Raw genomic sequence first — 14,367 nt, forward strand, 5'->3', positions numbered from 1 at the left:
GAGGCAGAAGATGCAAGTTTTTTGTGGAGTTTATGTTTTATTTAACTGACTGGAACTAATTGGCTTCATATATGATGACGTCTTTGCATGGTTTGCATACTAATAATAATTAATGACATTAAGATGAATATTATTATATAAAGGATGCAGAATGGAGGCACAAAACACAATGACTTGCATTGACTTAAAAGTCACTTTTCAGCAAGTTGTAGTAGCTTTTATTTCTTAATATTAATTTTAGAAACGTTGGTTATTTCACTTATTACATGTGAAACATGTCTTGTTTTAAGCGAAATAATTTGCCGGTGAAACTAGCAAGTTTTAAAATTGATATTAAAGATTTGCTGACATGAAACAAACTCGTATATCTTGCTGAAAACTTACTTGTAAGTCAGTTTTGTCTTATTTCAAGAGTATTGAGATATTTGCACTGGAAACTGAACGGAAATACTTGGTGAGATTTTACGTTTTTGAGTGTATTACAAAGTTCAGTGGTTATTTATTACCTCTGAAGTCTTTATATTGAAATTGAAGTTACAAAAACGTCATAGAAAACTTTATTATAGCTGTAGGAATTTGTGTTAATACATTTATTTTTGCTCTAGATTGTCGTATAGGGAGGATAATATCATTGGAAAACCACTGGATGTGATCTTCATATAGCATTTCTGATTACGTTTACACTCCAAAACATTTGAGCTGCATTTAGTTGTGTCTACTAGGTCAAATAAATTTAGCGAGTTATTATGTGTTATTAAGAAAGAATTCTATTTTAATGTCCTCTTCACACTAAATGTTTCTGAGCTGAATTCATTGTGATGTTTAATAAAATTCATTATCAGATCAGAAATTGTTGTTCATGCAATTTGAAACAAGAATTTAAATTATTCTAAAGTAAAATAATTATCTAAACCTGATATTGTGAGTGAAGATGATAGAGAAATGTGGCTCTTTAACTAGGTGAGGCCAGTTTTTTTCTTGCATATTGTGAAATAATTACTTGATTTAAATTTCAGTATTAAGTTAAAACTCACAATTCAAGATTAATTAACTTAAAAAACAATATTTTGACAACTTCTCTCTTGTTGTTAAATCAACTGCATGAACTTTAATTTCTGAATTCAAACCAAAACATTTTTCTTGTTGATTTAAATTGCATTTTCTAGGCAGCAGGTGGACTTTCATTTTCAATTTAAACCACCTTCAGATGTTTCACAGTGTAGAACCTGGTCAGTCCGGCTCAGCACCCAGTTCAGGACTTACACCAGGCCCAGTGCACCCAGTACCAGTCCGTACCAGGACAGAGTGGGGGTGGGGAGAGGTGAGCGGCAGTCGGGCAGCGTCAACACAACAGACCCCCAAAATAAAACGGGCTGAGCCTGGAATAGTTCCCCAGCGCCGCCAGCCTGGCTGAACGCGACACGTGAATGTGACACATGCTCCCCGGTCATTGTGTGTGTACAAACACACACGCTAAGCAGCACACTCCCAGCAACCTGCCTTCGTCACCCGTCCCAAAATCCATATTGATTGTTCCACCAGAAAGTCGCTGTAGGTGCTTTTTGATCCCTCTGTGTGTTTTATGCAACTAAAAAAAAACAATTCATAGAATTAACCTACTAGAAGCTACTGAGAGAAAGACAAAGAAAACAGTCAATCTGAGCAGTTTTATTCTTGCCTCAAAAGTCAGGAGAATAACAGCTTTCATGAACCAGTTTCTGTTGCAGGCTGTCATAATGGATAATGTGACTTTCTGTGGACGCCAGTGACTTTTTAGGCAAAGTCCGACCTCTAGTGGACATTCAAACTCAAACATACATTTGTTCAAAACAAAAATCCTGTGATTGCATTTATTTTACTTAATAAATCAGGATTGATGTTGCTGCTAATGAATTTTGACAGAAAATCTATTGTGTAATTAAATGAGGACAGCAGAAACTTTTTTTTTTCTGAAACACTTTCTAATCGTCTCGCAGTTGCTTGTTTTGTGGGAGTGAATGAATTGAATCCTGCAGGAGAAAGTCAGTGTTTAGCTAATTTAACATGCCCAGCTATTCTGTGATGAAAAAGTAGTTTTAATTTCTTTTGTTTTGTTTAATTGCTCTTTCAACTCGAGGTGGAACAACAGTTTATCTGGACGCCTGATCAAAATTATCCAATTGAAGGAATAAATTTGATTCCTCTCCACATTAAAAAAATCATTATACCTCGTTTCTCTCTGTCTAACAATTAATCTGAATAAACTTTTAATGTTTTAGGTTAGTTAGGATTACCAAAATACTTTCTAATAATTAAAGAAAATAAATTGTTATCATTCATCCATCCATCCATCCATCTTCTTCCGCTTATCCGAGGTCGGGTCGCGGGGGTAGCAGCTTCAGAAGGGAGGCCCAGACTTCCCTCTCCCCAGCCACTTCTTCCAGCTCCTCCGGGGGAATCCCGAGGCGTTCCCAGGCCAGCCGAGAGACATAGTCCCTCCAGCGTGTCCTGGGTCTTCCCCGGGGCCTCCTCCCGGTGGGACGTGCCCGGAACACCTCACCAGGGAGGCGTCCAGGAGGCATCCTGACCAGATGCCCAAGCCACCTCAACTGGCTCCTCTCGATGTGAAGGAGCAGCGGCTCTACTCTGAGTCCCTCCCGGATGACTGAGCTTCTCACCCTATCTCTAAGGGAGAGCCCAGCCACCCTACGGAGAAAACCCATTTCGGCCGCTTGTATCCGCGATCTCGTTCTTTCGGTCATGACCCAAAGCTCATGACCATAGATGAGGGTGGGAACGTAGATCGACCGGTAAATCGAGAGCTTCACTTTTTGGCTCAGCTCTCTCTTCACCACGACGGACCGGTACAGCGCCCGCTTGACAGCAGACGCTGCGCCAATCCGCCTGTCGATCTCCCGCTCCCTTCTTCCCCCATTCGTGAACAAGATCCCGAGATACTTAAACTCCTCCACTTGGGGCAGGACACCCCCCCTGACCCGGAGAAGGCACTCTACCCTTTTCCGGCTCAAGACCATGGCCTCGGATTTGGAGGCACTGATCCCCATCCCGGCCGCTTCACACTCGGCTGCGAACCGATCCAGCGAGAGCTGCAGATCACGATCTGATGAAGCCAAAAGGACCACATCGTCTGCGAAAAGCAGAGATGAGATCCTGAGGCCACCAAATCGGATCCCCTCAACACCTTGGCTGCGCCTAGAAATTCTGTCCATGAAAGTGATGAACAGAATCGGTGACAAAGGGCAGCCCTGGCGGAGTCCAACTCTCACCGGAAACGAGCCCGACTTACTGCCGGCAATGCGGACCAGACTCTGACACCGGTCATACAGGGACCTGACAGCCCGTATCAAAGGGCCCGGTACCCCATACTCCCGGAGAACCCCCCACAGGGCTCCCCGAGGGACACGGTCGAACGCCTTCTCCAAGTCCACAAAACACATGTAGACTGGTTGGGCGAACTCCCATGCACCCTCCAGGACCCTGCTGAGGGTGTAGAGCTGGTCCAGTGTTCCACGACCAGGACGAAAACCACACTGCTCTTCCTGAATCCGAGGTTCGACTATCCGACGGACCCTCCTCTCCAGGACCCCTGAATAGACCTTGCCAGGGAGGCTTAAGAGTGTGACCCCTCTATAATTGGAGCACACCCTCCGGTCCCCCTTTTTGAACAGGGGGACCACCACCCCAGTCTGCCAATCCAGGGGAACTGCCCCCGATGTCCATGCGATATTGCAGAGTCGCGTCAACCAACACAACCCTACAACATCCAGAGCCTTAAGGAACTCCGGGCGGATCTCATCCACCCCCGGGGCCTTGCCACCGAGGAGCTTTTTAACCACCTCGGCGACCTCGCCCCCAGAGATTGGAGAGCCCAACCCAGAGTCCCCAGGCTCCGCTTCCTCAGTGGAAGGCATGTTGGTGGGATTGAGGAGGTCTTCGAAGTACTCTGCCCACCGGCCCATAACGTCCCGAGTAGAGGTCAGCAGCACACCATCCCCACTATAAACAGTGTTGGTGCTGCACCGCTTCCCCCCCCTGAGACGCCGGATGGTGGACCAGAATCGCCTCGAAGCCGTGCGGAAGTCTTTCTCCATGGCCTCTCCAAACTCCTCCCACACCCGAGTTTTTGCCTCAGCAACCGCCCGAGCCGCATGCCGCTTCGCCCGCCGGTACCCATCAGCTGCTTCCGGAGTCCCACAGGCCAAAAAGGCTCGATAGGACTCCTTCTTCAGCCTGACGGCATCCCTCACCGAAGGTGTCCACCAACGGGTTCGAGGGTTGCCGCCGCGACAGGCACCGACAACCTTGCGGCCACAGCTCCGATCGGCCGCCTCGACAATGGAGGCACGGAACACGGTCCACTCAGACTCCATGTCCCCCACCTCCCCCGGGACGTGTTCGAAGTTTTGCCGGAGATGGGAGTTAAAGCTCCGTCTCACAGGGGATTCCGCCAGACGTTCCCAGCAGACCCTCACAACACATTTGGGCCTGCCAGGTCTGACCGGCTTTCGCCCCCGCCACCGGAGCCAACTCACCACCAGGTAGTGGTCAGTGGACAGCTCCGCACCTCTCTTCACCCGAGTGTCCAAGACATACGGCGGCAGATCCGATGAAACGATGACAAAGTCGATCATCGAACTGCGGCCTAGGGTGTCCTGGTGCCAAGTGCACATATGGACACCCTTATGCTTGAACATGGTGTTCGTTATGGACAATCCATGGCGAGCACAGAAGTCCAGCAACAGAACACCGCTCGAGTTCAGGTCGGGTGGGCCGTTCCTCCCAACCACGCCCCTCCAGGTCTCACTGTCGTTGCCCACGTGAGCGTTGAAGTCCCCCAGCAGAACAAGGGAGTCCCCAGGAGGAGCACTCTCCAGTACCCCCTCTAAGGACTCCAAAAAGGGTGGGTAATCTGAACTGTCGTTCGGCCCGTAAGCACAAACGACAGTCAGAACCCGTCCCCCCACCCGTAGGCGGAGGGATCCTACCCTCTCGTTCACCGGGGTAAACCCCAACGTACAGGCGCCGAGATGGGGAGCAACAAGTATGCCCACTCCTGCCCGACGTCTCTCTCCCTGGGCAACTCCAGAGTGGAAGTATGTCCAGCCCCTCTCAAGGAGACTGGTTCCAGAACCAGAGCCATGCGTCGAGGTGAGACCGACTATTTCTAGCCGGAACCTCTCGACCTCACGCACTAGCTCCGGCTCCTTCCCCACCAGAGAGGTGACATTCCACGTCCCAAGAGCCAGTTTCTGCAACCGAGGATCGGACCGCCAGGGTCCCCTCCCTTGGCCGCCACCCATCACACAGTGCACCCGACCCCTTTGGCCCCTCCCACGGGTGGTGGGCCCATGGGAGAGGGGGCCCATGTTTCCTCTTCGGGCTGAGCCCGGCCGGGCTCCATGGGTAAAAGCCCGGCCACCAGACGCTCGCCATCGTGCCCCCCCTCCAGGCCTGGCTCCAGAGTGGGGCCCCGGTGACCCGCGTCCGGGCGAGGGAACACCAAGTCCAAGGTTTTCCTTCATCATTGGGGTCTTCGGGCTGCACTTTGTCTGGTCCCTCACCTAGGACCTGTCTGCCTTGGGTGACCCTACCAGGGGCATGAAGCCCCAGACAGCATAGCTCCTAGGATCATTGGGGCACTCAAACCCCTCCACCACGATAAGGTGGCAGCCCATGGAGGAGATTGTTATTATTACTTCTTTAAATTCAAACCTTTAGACACAGTAAGATTACTTTGTCTTTAATCAGTCAGTGATGTTATACATTTTTAATCTCTTAATAAATTAATTTTAAATATCTGAATGTGTTTTTGATCAAAATCTTAAGCAGTATTTTAACAAGTCTGCTTTAGAAGCAATTTCTGTTTGCCTGAAGCTGTTCATCTGTCAATTATATCCCAGTATAAACACGGGAATGTTTTCTGGACATGTTTGGTGTGAAATGTGTCTATCCTACCTAGGGAAAAACAAGCACACAAAAGAGACAAAAAGATGTTTTGAAAATGCTGCTAGAGGAGCTGGTAACAGAACGCTGTGAGAAACAGTGAAATGAGACGTTTATGAACATCGACTGGTGAAGGAGACTTTTTGTTCTGGCCTTGCAGGAAACCGTTGCTTCTGCTTGACTGAGAACAAATTATTTTTTATTATTTTCTACAACCGTGTGGCCAACTAATGCTGTATTTTCCAAATTTGTTAAAAAACAAACTTCTAGAAAAAAAACGAAGAGCCCATTGCACTGAACCCCATTGAAAACCTCATTGTTATTCCATCAAATATTGATTTCTGAACTCGTCCTGAGTTAAAACATTAGCAATGCTGTTTCTAAATGGATATAAACGTGTTTTCTTTGCATTATTTCTCATTTTCTGCAAATAAAAATGTTTTGCTTGTAATTTCGGAGGCATGTTGTCAGTAGTTCATTGAATAAAAGAACAAACATATAAAATCAGAGAAACTGATCATTTTAAGTGGTCTATTAATTTTTCCCAGAGCTGTATATGGAAAAAAAAATTGTAACAAAGCATAGAATTAGACTGAATAGATCTGGCGTTGTAGATTGGACACATTGTCACCAATAATCGATCTGAAATGTTTTTCACACACCTCTTCTGCTTCTGTAATTATTTATTACATTTCTCTCCAATTCTCTACCTACAAACTTCTTCCCAATCATGCAACCACCGACCAATTTCTGACTATGTTCTTCAAAGCATATCAGTGTAAACTAGGCACAGAACACGCCTCACCCTCACACACACACACACACGCACACACACACACCCAGTGTCAGTCACGCTCACAGGGACAGATGCGTGCACATTCATGACACTCCTCCCTCACAGCTTGTTCTCATTAGCAGAAGTAATGCTGTCATTGGAGCCAGAAGCCAGCTGGGCTGGAGAAGTCATTTGGCTGCTGGGATTTGGTTACACTGTGGCCCAACAAACACTTCATTCCCAGTAAATCCCTGACCCCTGCATCTGCTTCTGAGCCCGATACGTTTCCCAAACATGTTGCACAAGAAGCCTGGTGGAGGAAAATGGGTTTCACTTTAATGTAACTTTAGATTTATAATTGTGATACTTTAGTTTTCAGCCATGATGTTGCTTGTTTGTGTTAAAAATAGGCAGAGCGGTCTAGGTTTTTACATCGCTGTGCTTTGTTCATTTAAGTCCAAAACTATTCACAAAGTTGCAGATTTAACTTTATCCATTGTCTATGCCTGGAAACAGATTTAAAGCATTGTTTGTTTTTTTAATTACCAACATACAGCTCAGGAAAAAACTAAGAGCCCATTGCTCTGAACCCCATTGAAAACCTCCTGGTTATTCCACCAAATATTGATTTCTGAACTCTTCTGGATGTGACAGAATGGACATTAGAAATAATTACATCCCCTCTCACTTCTTAGTTACATTGAAGACTTCTGTTTGACTATAGGAATTTTTTTTAAGCTGCACTTCTCCTATTCGGACTGAGGGAGGCATTAAGCTGTAGTTACAATAGTTCGCCACCAGTGGGCGTATAGAACTCAGTGAGCACTCCTGCGCAATAACAGCTGATCAGCGGAGGCCCTAATTATCCCTCTGTCTGTGCTGTTAACAGGTAAATATAAGTTAACTCTGCTATTTACATTATCTAACTTGCATTGGAGAAATGAGCTAAGGTGAAATTGCCTGATATTTGAGCAAAAGATACGAATGATTAATTATTTGATCAAGATTGGAAATATTTAGCAAGCCAAAGGAAACAGCGCAGGCGCTTGTGTGCAACATTGAGTTAAAACATTAGCATTGTTGTTTCTAAATGAATATGAACTTGTTTTCTTTGCATTATTTGAGGTCTGAAAGCACTGCATGTTTTTCATTACTTGACCATTTCTCATTTTCAGCAAATAAATACTAAATGTTTGCTTGAAATTTCAGAGACATGTTTCCAGTAGTTCATAGAATAAAAGAATAATGTTCATTTTACTCAAACATATACCTATAAAAAGTAAAATAAGAGAAACTGATCATTTTAAGTTGTCTTGATTTTTTCCAGTGCTATATTTCCTCTGACTAGATGTAATATTAGTGTTTTTTAGTGACCTGAATTTGCTAGAAAATCTGAGGATGGAGCTAAAGATTAAGGTTATGGCACAGAGACGTTTCACTGTCCAAGATTTGGAGCTCATCATCAGCAATAAATCGTCATGAGTGGAAACATGCAATAACCTAAATGGGAGCTATTTGATTTGATTGATTGATTTCAAACAATTTTCTCATATTTTCACTTGTAACTAGGACTTTTCAACTGATATTAAGGAATTATTGACTTAAAATAAGCTCGCATTCTTACTGAAAAGTTACTTGTAGACTAATTTTGTCTTATTTCAAGTGTACTGAGATATTTGCACCAGAAACTAAACCAGAAATACTTGGCTAGGTTTTGCATAGTAAGAGGGATAATATGTTGTATTTTTTTTTTAGCTTCATCATTTAAACAGACAAACAAATTGATTTCTAAAGAACTGTAGGTATAAGATTGAAATACAGTATATGATGAACTTGATGTTTGATGAATCTTTCAGATTCAGTGTCAGGTTTCTACTGTTTTTTCCTTAAAAAAAGACTTTTCAGTAACGTTCTGCTGCCATTGATAGGCTTTAAAGTCTGATGTGTATTCACATGTACTTTATTTGCACATTGAGTGAGAAATAATAAGCTAAAGAAAACTTTAGAAATCCTTCATTAAGCTTAATAATGACGACCACTTAAAACGTTACAAGGCTTTCATTTTATTTGGACGCTGATGCCTGACAGTTTGTCGAGAAGCAAATGTCCACCTGGTCTTAATGATTTAAAACAAACCTGTGCTGTTTTAGCTCTATGTTCTGTTTACCTTTAATAAAAGGTGTGAGGTTTTAGTGCTTTTCCTGCCAGGAGGCTGATAAACAGGACGGGATGTTCTGCAGTATTGTGTTACTCATGCTCCTGAGGAAACATTATGACCGGGAGTCTTTCATCAAGCCATGCAAATTCAACAGGGCCAACTCTTTAGATGAGAAAACAAATCTGGATCACAACTCTGCTTCAATCTGTAGCAGCTGGAGGGGAATTGGATGTTTTTGATGTGTTTTTGCTCATGGGTGCTTGATTGATCTCTTGCCTTCCCATGTCAGTTTTGTTTTTATTATTTTAAAACGTCAATAAAATTCATTTTCAGTTTCCATGTTGGATTTTAGCTCATGGTTCCTCTTAATGATCATAATCATGATTTGCTTCACCAACACAGAAGAAAATCGTATTAGTTTCTAGTGCAAATGTCTTAGTACAATTGAAATAAGAGAAAACAAACTTAAAAGTGACTTTTCAGCAATATATAAGACTTTGTTTATGTCAATATTTCCTTAGAGTAGATTTAGAAAGTATTAGTTTCACTGGCAGATTATTTCACATATAAAAATAAATTTTTCCCATGTTATAAGTAAAAAAATCTGCCAGTGGAACTAGTTCTTTTTTATCAGGATTTAAGAACTATGGATTTAAAACAAGCTCCTATATCTTAGTTAAAAGTTACTTGTAAATTAATTTTGCACCAGAAAAAGACAAAAATACTTGGTAAGGTTGTGTGTTTTTGCAGTGAACCTGTTTATGGTTACTAATTGCACAACACATTGCTTCTAATTTTTCAGAAATGAGGAAATTATATCATTATGCTGTATAGACATGCACATGTGGTGAACTGGAGGTCAGTGGTCTGGTCTGGTAATAATTTAATATGCTGGAATGACAGAAAATTATCATTTTTTCTCTTCTGAAACATGCTGGCAGAAGGACTAGATTTTTTTCCCCTTGTTTTTAAACAATGGAGCCATTAGTGTAGCAACAGGCCAAGTGATGTAACCCTGTTTACAGAGGCATCTGTGACTTTTAATTTAATTGGGACAAAAATAATATAAGATTCATGAAGTTACTTAGATATAATCAGAATGTTATGCAATATTGTTAGAGAAATTTAAGAAGAAAATGGTAGCCTTGGTAGTATTATCTGTAGTATATTTTTCAAAATTTTGGAGGTAAATGTTGAAAATTCTCGAATGTTGTGTATATTTTAATGTTAATGTGTTATATTTTGGAAACAGTGTCACAGGGTTTTCCATTTACAGTAGATACTCACCTGTTTATGATTCAGCGTTTACAGATTTCACCGTTTAATGTCACTGGAATTTATTCTCAGAAAATGTCTTGTTTGCTGATTCTTTTGTAGAACTTTTCTGAAATATTCAAAGGAAATGCAGCGTGGGAAGCTGAAACATCGAGGTGCAACAGTAGTCGACACTCTGCTGCATTTGAGTTTGCATTGATTCTGATAATTGTTTGGTCGGTTTGGAACTATTTACAGATTTACTGGCATTATATTTGATTCTCAAATATTCTGATAATCAGAGGAGTTCATGGTTGACTCTGCGAGGTGCCCAGGCCTACAAAACTGTCATGATTTGCGGGTTGAGGTGGTGAGGATAAATGCCGAGGACCCTGGCTGAGAAGGAAAAAGATCAGTTTAATGAAAATGTCAGCATACAAAAATCCAGGCAGCACAGGTGGGCAGCAGCAGAGGCCCTAACTCTGGTAGCAACTGGGAAACTCGTACCTGAAAAGACAGTAGTGGCAACAAACTGTTGACAAGGACTCGACCAGGAAACACAGACACAACTAGGATCTGACCAGGAGCAGGGAACACAGGTGGGATTAAACACACAAGGAAGATAATCAGGGAAAATGAGGGACAGCTGGGGACAATCAAGGGGCAGACGGGGCAACATGGAGAACTAACTGAGCAGAGAGACCTAAATTAATATACAGAAAAACCAAATCCTCACAAAACAAGCCCATCTCGTCAACCCTCCACCACCACTGGTATGAGGCTTTTGTGATGACATGCTGTGCTTCGTTTTCTCAATGATCAATTCTTGGAAACATTGACTACTATCCTGCATGTTTTCCATGGACCTCAGATGGTCTTTAAAACCCCCACTTTGGTGCAAACTCAACAAAAAATGTGCAGTGTTTCTAAATATTCATGTTGGTGTGGAGAGGTCTTCGAAGTGAAATCCCTGCCTCTGCTCCGCTGTCAGCGCTACATCAGCCCATCTGGTTAGACTCTACAATTATTTATTTAAATAGTCTGTCATTGCCGTCCACCTCCACTCCCGCTTGTGACTGCCAACACGTCCATCTCTTGCTGTCTCAGAAGACAAATATTTGCCTGCAGTGTTGACAGTGGGGGGGGACTTGCCACTTTGTGACATCAGTGGGTTCCAGTAAGTCCAATCGGTCTCTGCGGTGAAAGTGATCCCACTGCTGCCATTACTGAGCACTGAAACTTGTGTCGTCTCGCCTTCCAGGTGAACTTTAGCTATCTTTAAAGTTAACTAAATAGGGGTTGTGTTAAAATTTGAAGTGTAAACCTTTGGTTTTCTTTACTAGACTTATTAAATGTTAAAAAACTTGAGACAAAGCAGCTTCTTCATGGGATAGTTTAATTAATGTAGCAAAATAAATTAGTATAAAAAACTTAAACTGACTGTGTAATGTGATGTAGTTACTTCTCTCCCAAAGTCCGTCTCTGATTGGTTGACTTAGCTGGTTCACATGGCAGGACTTTTAAGTTGTCAGTTGAATTTTAAAGGGGATTTATTATACAAGATGCACATTTTGCATGTTTTTGTACTTCCATTTGGGTTTCTATTGGGTCTACAAGCAGAACAACCCACCCAGTTGTTTTTTGGCAATAGGTTAAAGTTTTCTGGTGTCTCTAAAATTACCTGTAATGTCACAAATCAGCAGGCATTGCCAGTTACCTAGCAACTTCAGAAAACTCCAGTCCATTACCTAGCAACCCAAGTTGAGCTCCAGCACATTTGGTCAGCTGGTTTTTTATGCGCTGTACATTGGCTGCTGGAAAAGACACGTGTTCAGTTGTTGACCTACCATTCAGAAACCACTTGCTGCATTCTTGCTGGTTGTGCAGGAGGCGCCACTTCTGCTTTTCAAAGTTGTAAGGTTGTATAATTGTGCATCTGTTTGCAGTCATTTTCACGTGTGAGTTTAAACGTTGAGTTGGGAGGCACGGCCAGCAGCAGCTGATTTGGATTTAAAGTGACAAGACGCCCTAAAACAGCTCATTCCAAAAAGAGCTCAAATCAGACAGAATTGAGCAGACTGAAATATCATTATCTAAGAATGTATCAAAAAATTTAATTAACATATTTTGTATCACCCATAGACTGATCTTGTTCAAGGAGGCAAAATAGGTAGCATAGGTAGCATTATTGTTAGAACCAACCCGATAGTTGGAGCGTTGGAAGTTAAGGCTGTTGGAAGGGAAAATCGGATCAAAAACTTGACATAAATACCTTACCATGTGAAAAAAACAAAAAAAACAGAGAAAAACAGAACCAACCAGAATCTTGTCCAACTGAGCTGGAACCAAGCTTAGTCAGTATTCCAGATTTGAGTTGGGATAAATGTTTTTGTGGCAGAAGACTTCAAAAGTACAAAAGACAAAGAAGCAAACATCTTTCTGATACTGCAGCTTTCTAATTCAAGTCTTCCTCTTGCAGTAACAACTTCCACACCGAAGAGGGATCAAAAATAGATCTGATTTTCCGATTTCTGAGAGGTCTGTGTTTTTGTTGAGCCCCAGACAAAACCGTCTGCGTGTAGCAGAGTTCAAACATCACAAAGTTTGATGTTCTGCACACACATGGTGCAGCAACTCCAGCTGAAGGCTGCTCTCGTCTCTCACCCTCGCCACACATACTGTACATGCATGTGTTTGTTTTTTTAAGCCTGGAAGGAGGAGGCACCCAGAAAGAGCCACAGCGAGTGAGCCGTGAAGGGAGGGATTAGAAGGAGAGTTCAGCTCTGAACTTGTCCATGTGGATTCGAAGCCGGTCGCTTCTGTTTCTCCACATGAAGCAGCAGCATGCCGTGCAGGAAATAACTCTTTGAATCCCACCCTGCTTTCATTCCCTGTCGCTCCCTTCCCTCGGACTGGAGTCATGCCCCCGAATAGCGCCGTGGAGGGCTTCCCTCCGTCTGCCCGCGTCTCACTGGAGACATGTTGCAGAGGAGTGCAGAGAGACGTCAGGAGCCGAGGAGCAGAGGAACGCTCGCTGGAGGAAGAGGACAATTAGTGGAAACCGAAGCAAAGGGGGAACTCACAGGAATTGCAGAGATGAGTTTACCGACTAACTGTATGTACCTGGCGCCCTCGGTCCAGGATCGCTGCTTCAAAGTGCGGAGCGGGAACATCTGCGGGTCACCGTGCGCCGTCAACCGGCCCATAGACATCGTCCAGAAGCGTAGGCGGTAAGACCGATCTGACATCAGTCCAGATGTAGTTGTTACGCAACTTCAAAATGTTGTGACACAATGGAAAACAAAGTTCCACAAATTATATTAATTTATATAAGGAGGAAAATGTGAGTGTTTGGCGTAAAAACGTGTACTGCGGTTTATTTTAGGTCATCCACTCAGGGAAGATTTCTACATGCAGTCATATTCAATGAATTAGAATATTATATAAGTTCTAAGTTGATTTATTTCAGTAAATTCTCAACGTGAAAAAACATTTTATATATTAATTACACACAGTCTAATGTTTTTAAGGCTTTATGTCACTTTATTATGATGCTTTTCTGATCAGAACATTTTAAAATATACTTTTAATTTGACAAATCTTCCAATTTATTGAAATTTACTGTGATGTTGTGTTGTGAAAATTAAGTTTTTGTATACTGCAACTTACTTAGATTTTGTTCTAGCAATTTAAAGCACATTCTCAAATAGTAAAAGCATGAATCCCAATCCAACTAAAACGTAACCAGAATCAAACTCTCACGGCGACTCTCGCTTCAGGAATGACTGCTGTTATTTTTTTTTGACACCTATCTGAATTATTTCTGTTCAACACCGACGTTACTTTGGTACGAGCCGTAGATATTCCCATCATCCGTGGCGATGTTTTACCCTCACAAGTCTTTGAATCTGTCGGGTTTAAACTGAGGTCAGACTGCTTTAATTTGATTTCCTAAAAATCCGGATGGAGCATCGACTCACGGCTCCTGTTACCTTTTCATGCGCTTAATCACAGCCTCGCAGAAACTTTCAGGGTTTTGACCCACATAGCCCATCACAAGTTTAAATGCTTTTATCACAGATGTGAATATCATTACTTTGGGGTTTTTAATCATTTTTTTAATAGCTTTTTTTTCTGGCCACAATAGTGTGTTTTTAATCAGTTGCTTATTTTTATTGACTTAAAAACAAGCTCCAATATTTTGTTGAAAAAGGTTGTTGTAAGTTGTTGTATTTCA

The 14,367-nt window shown here is 42.6% G+C and overlaps 1 protein-coding gene across 6 annotated transcripts in view; it reads left to right on the forward strand.

The window, feature by feature from the left end:
* LOC114150848 (cAMP-specific 3',5'-cyclic phosphodiesterase 4C) overlaps positions 1–14,367 on the forward strand; it is a 124,385-nt gene that overhangs the window by 68,572 nt on the left and 41,446 nt on the right. Inside the window, exon 1 of one of the 6 annotated variants that reach the window (XM_028027572.1) lies at positions 12,174–13,360. The exons of 3 other annotated variants lie outside the window; for them this stretch is intronic. In XM_028027572.1, the coding sequence (XP_027883373.1) occupies positions 13,110–13,360 (251 nt within the window). In that variant the 5' untranslated portion in view covers positions 12,174–13,109. Of the gene's footprint in view, positions 1–12,173; positions 13,361–14,367 lie in introns of those variants that run through there. 2 more of the 6 variants (XM_028027574.1, XM_028027571.1) reach the window with 2 other exon arrangements.

Source organism: Xiphophorus couchianus, chromosome 9 (genome assembly GCF_001444195.1).
Source record: "Xiphophorus couchianus chromosome 9, X_couchianus-1.0, whole genome shotgun sequence".
NCBI lineage: Eukaryota > Metazoa > Chordata > Actinopteri > Cyprinodontiformes > Poeciliidae > Xiphophorus > Xiphophorus couchianus.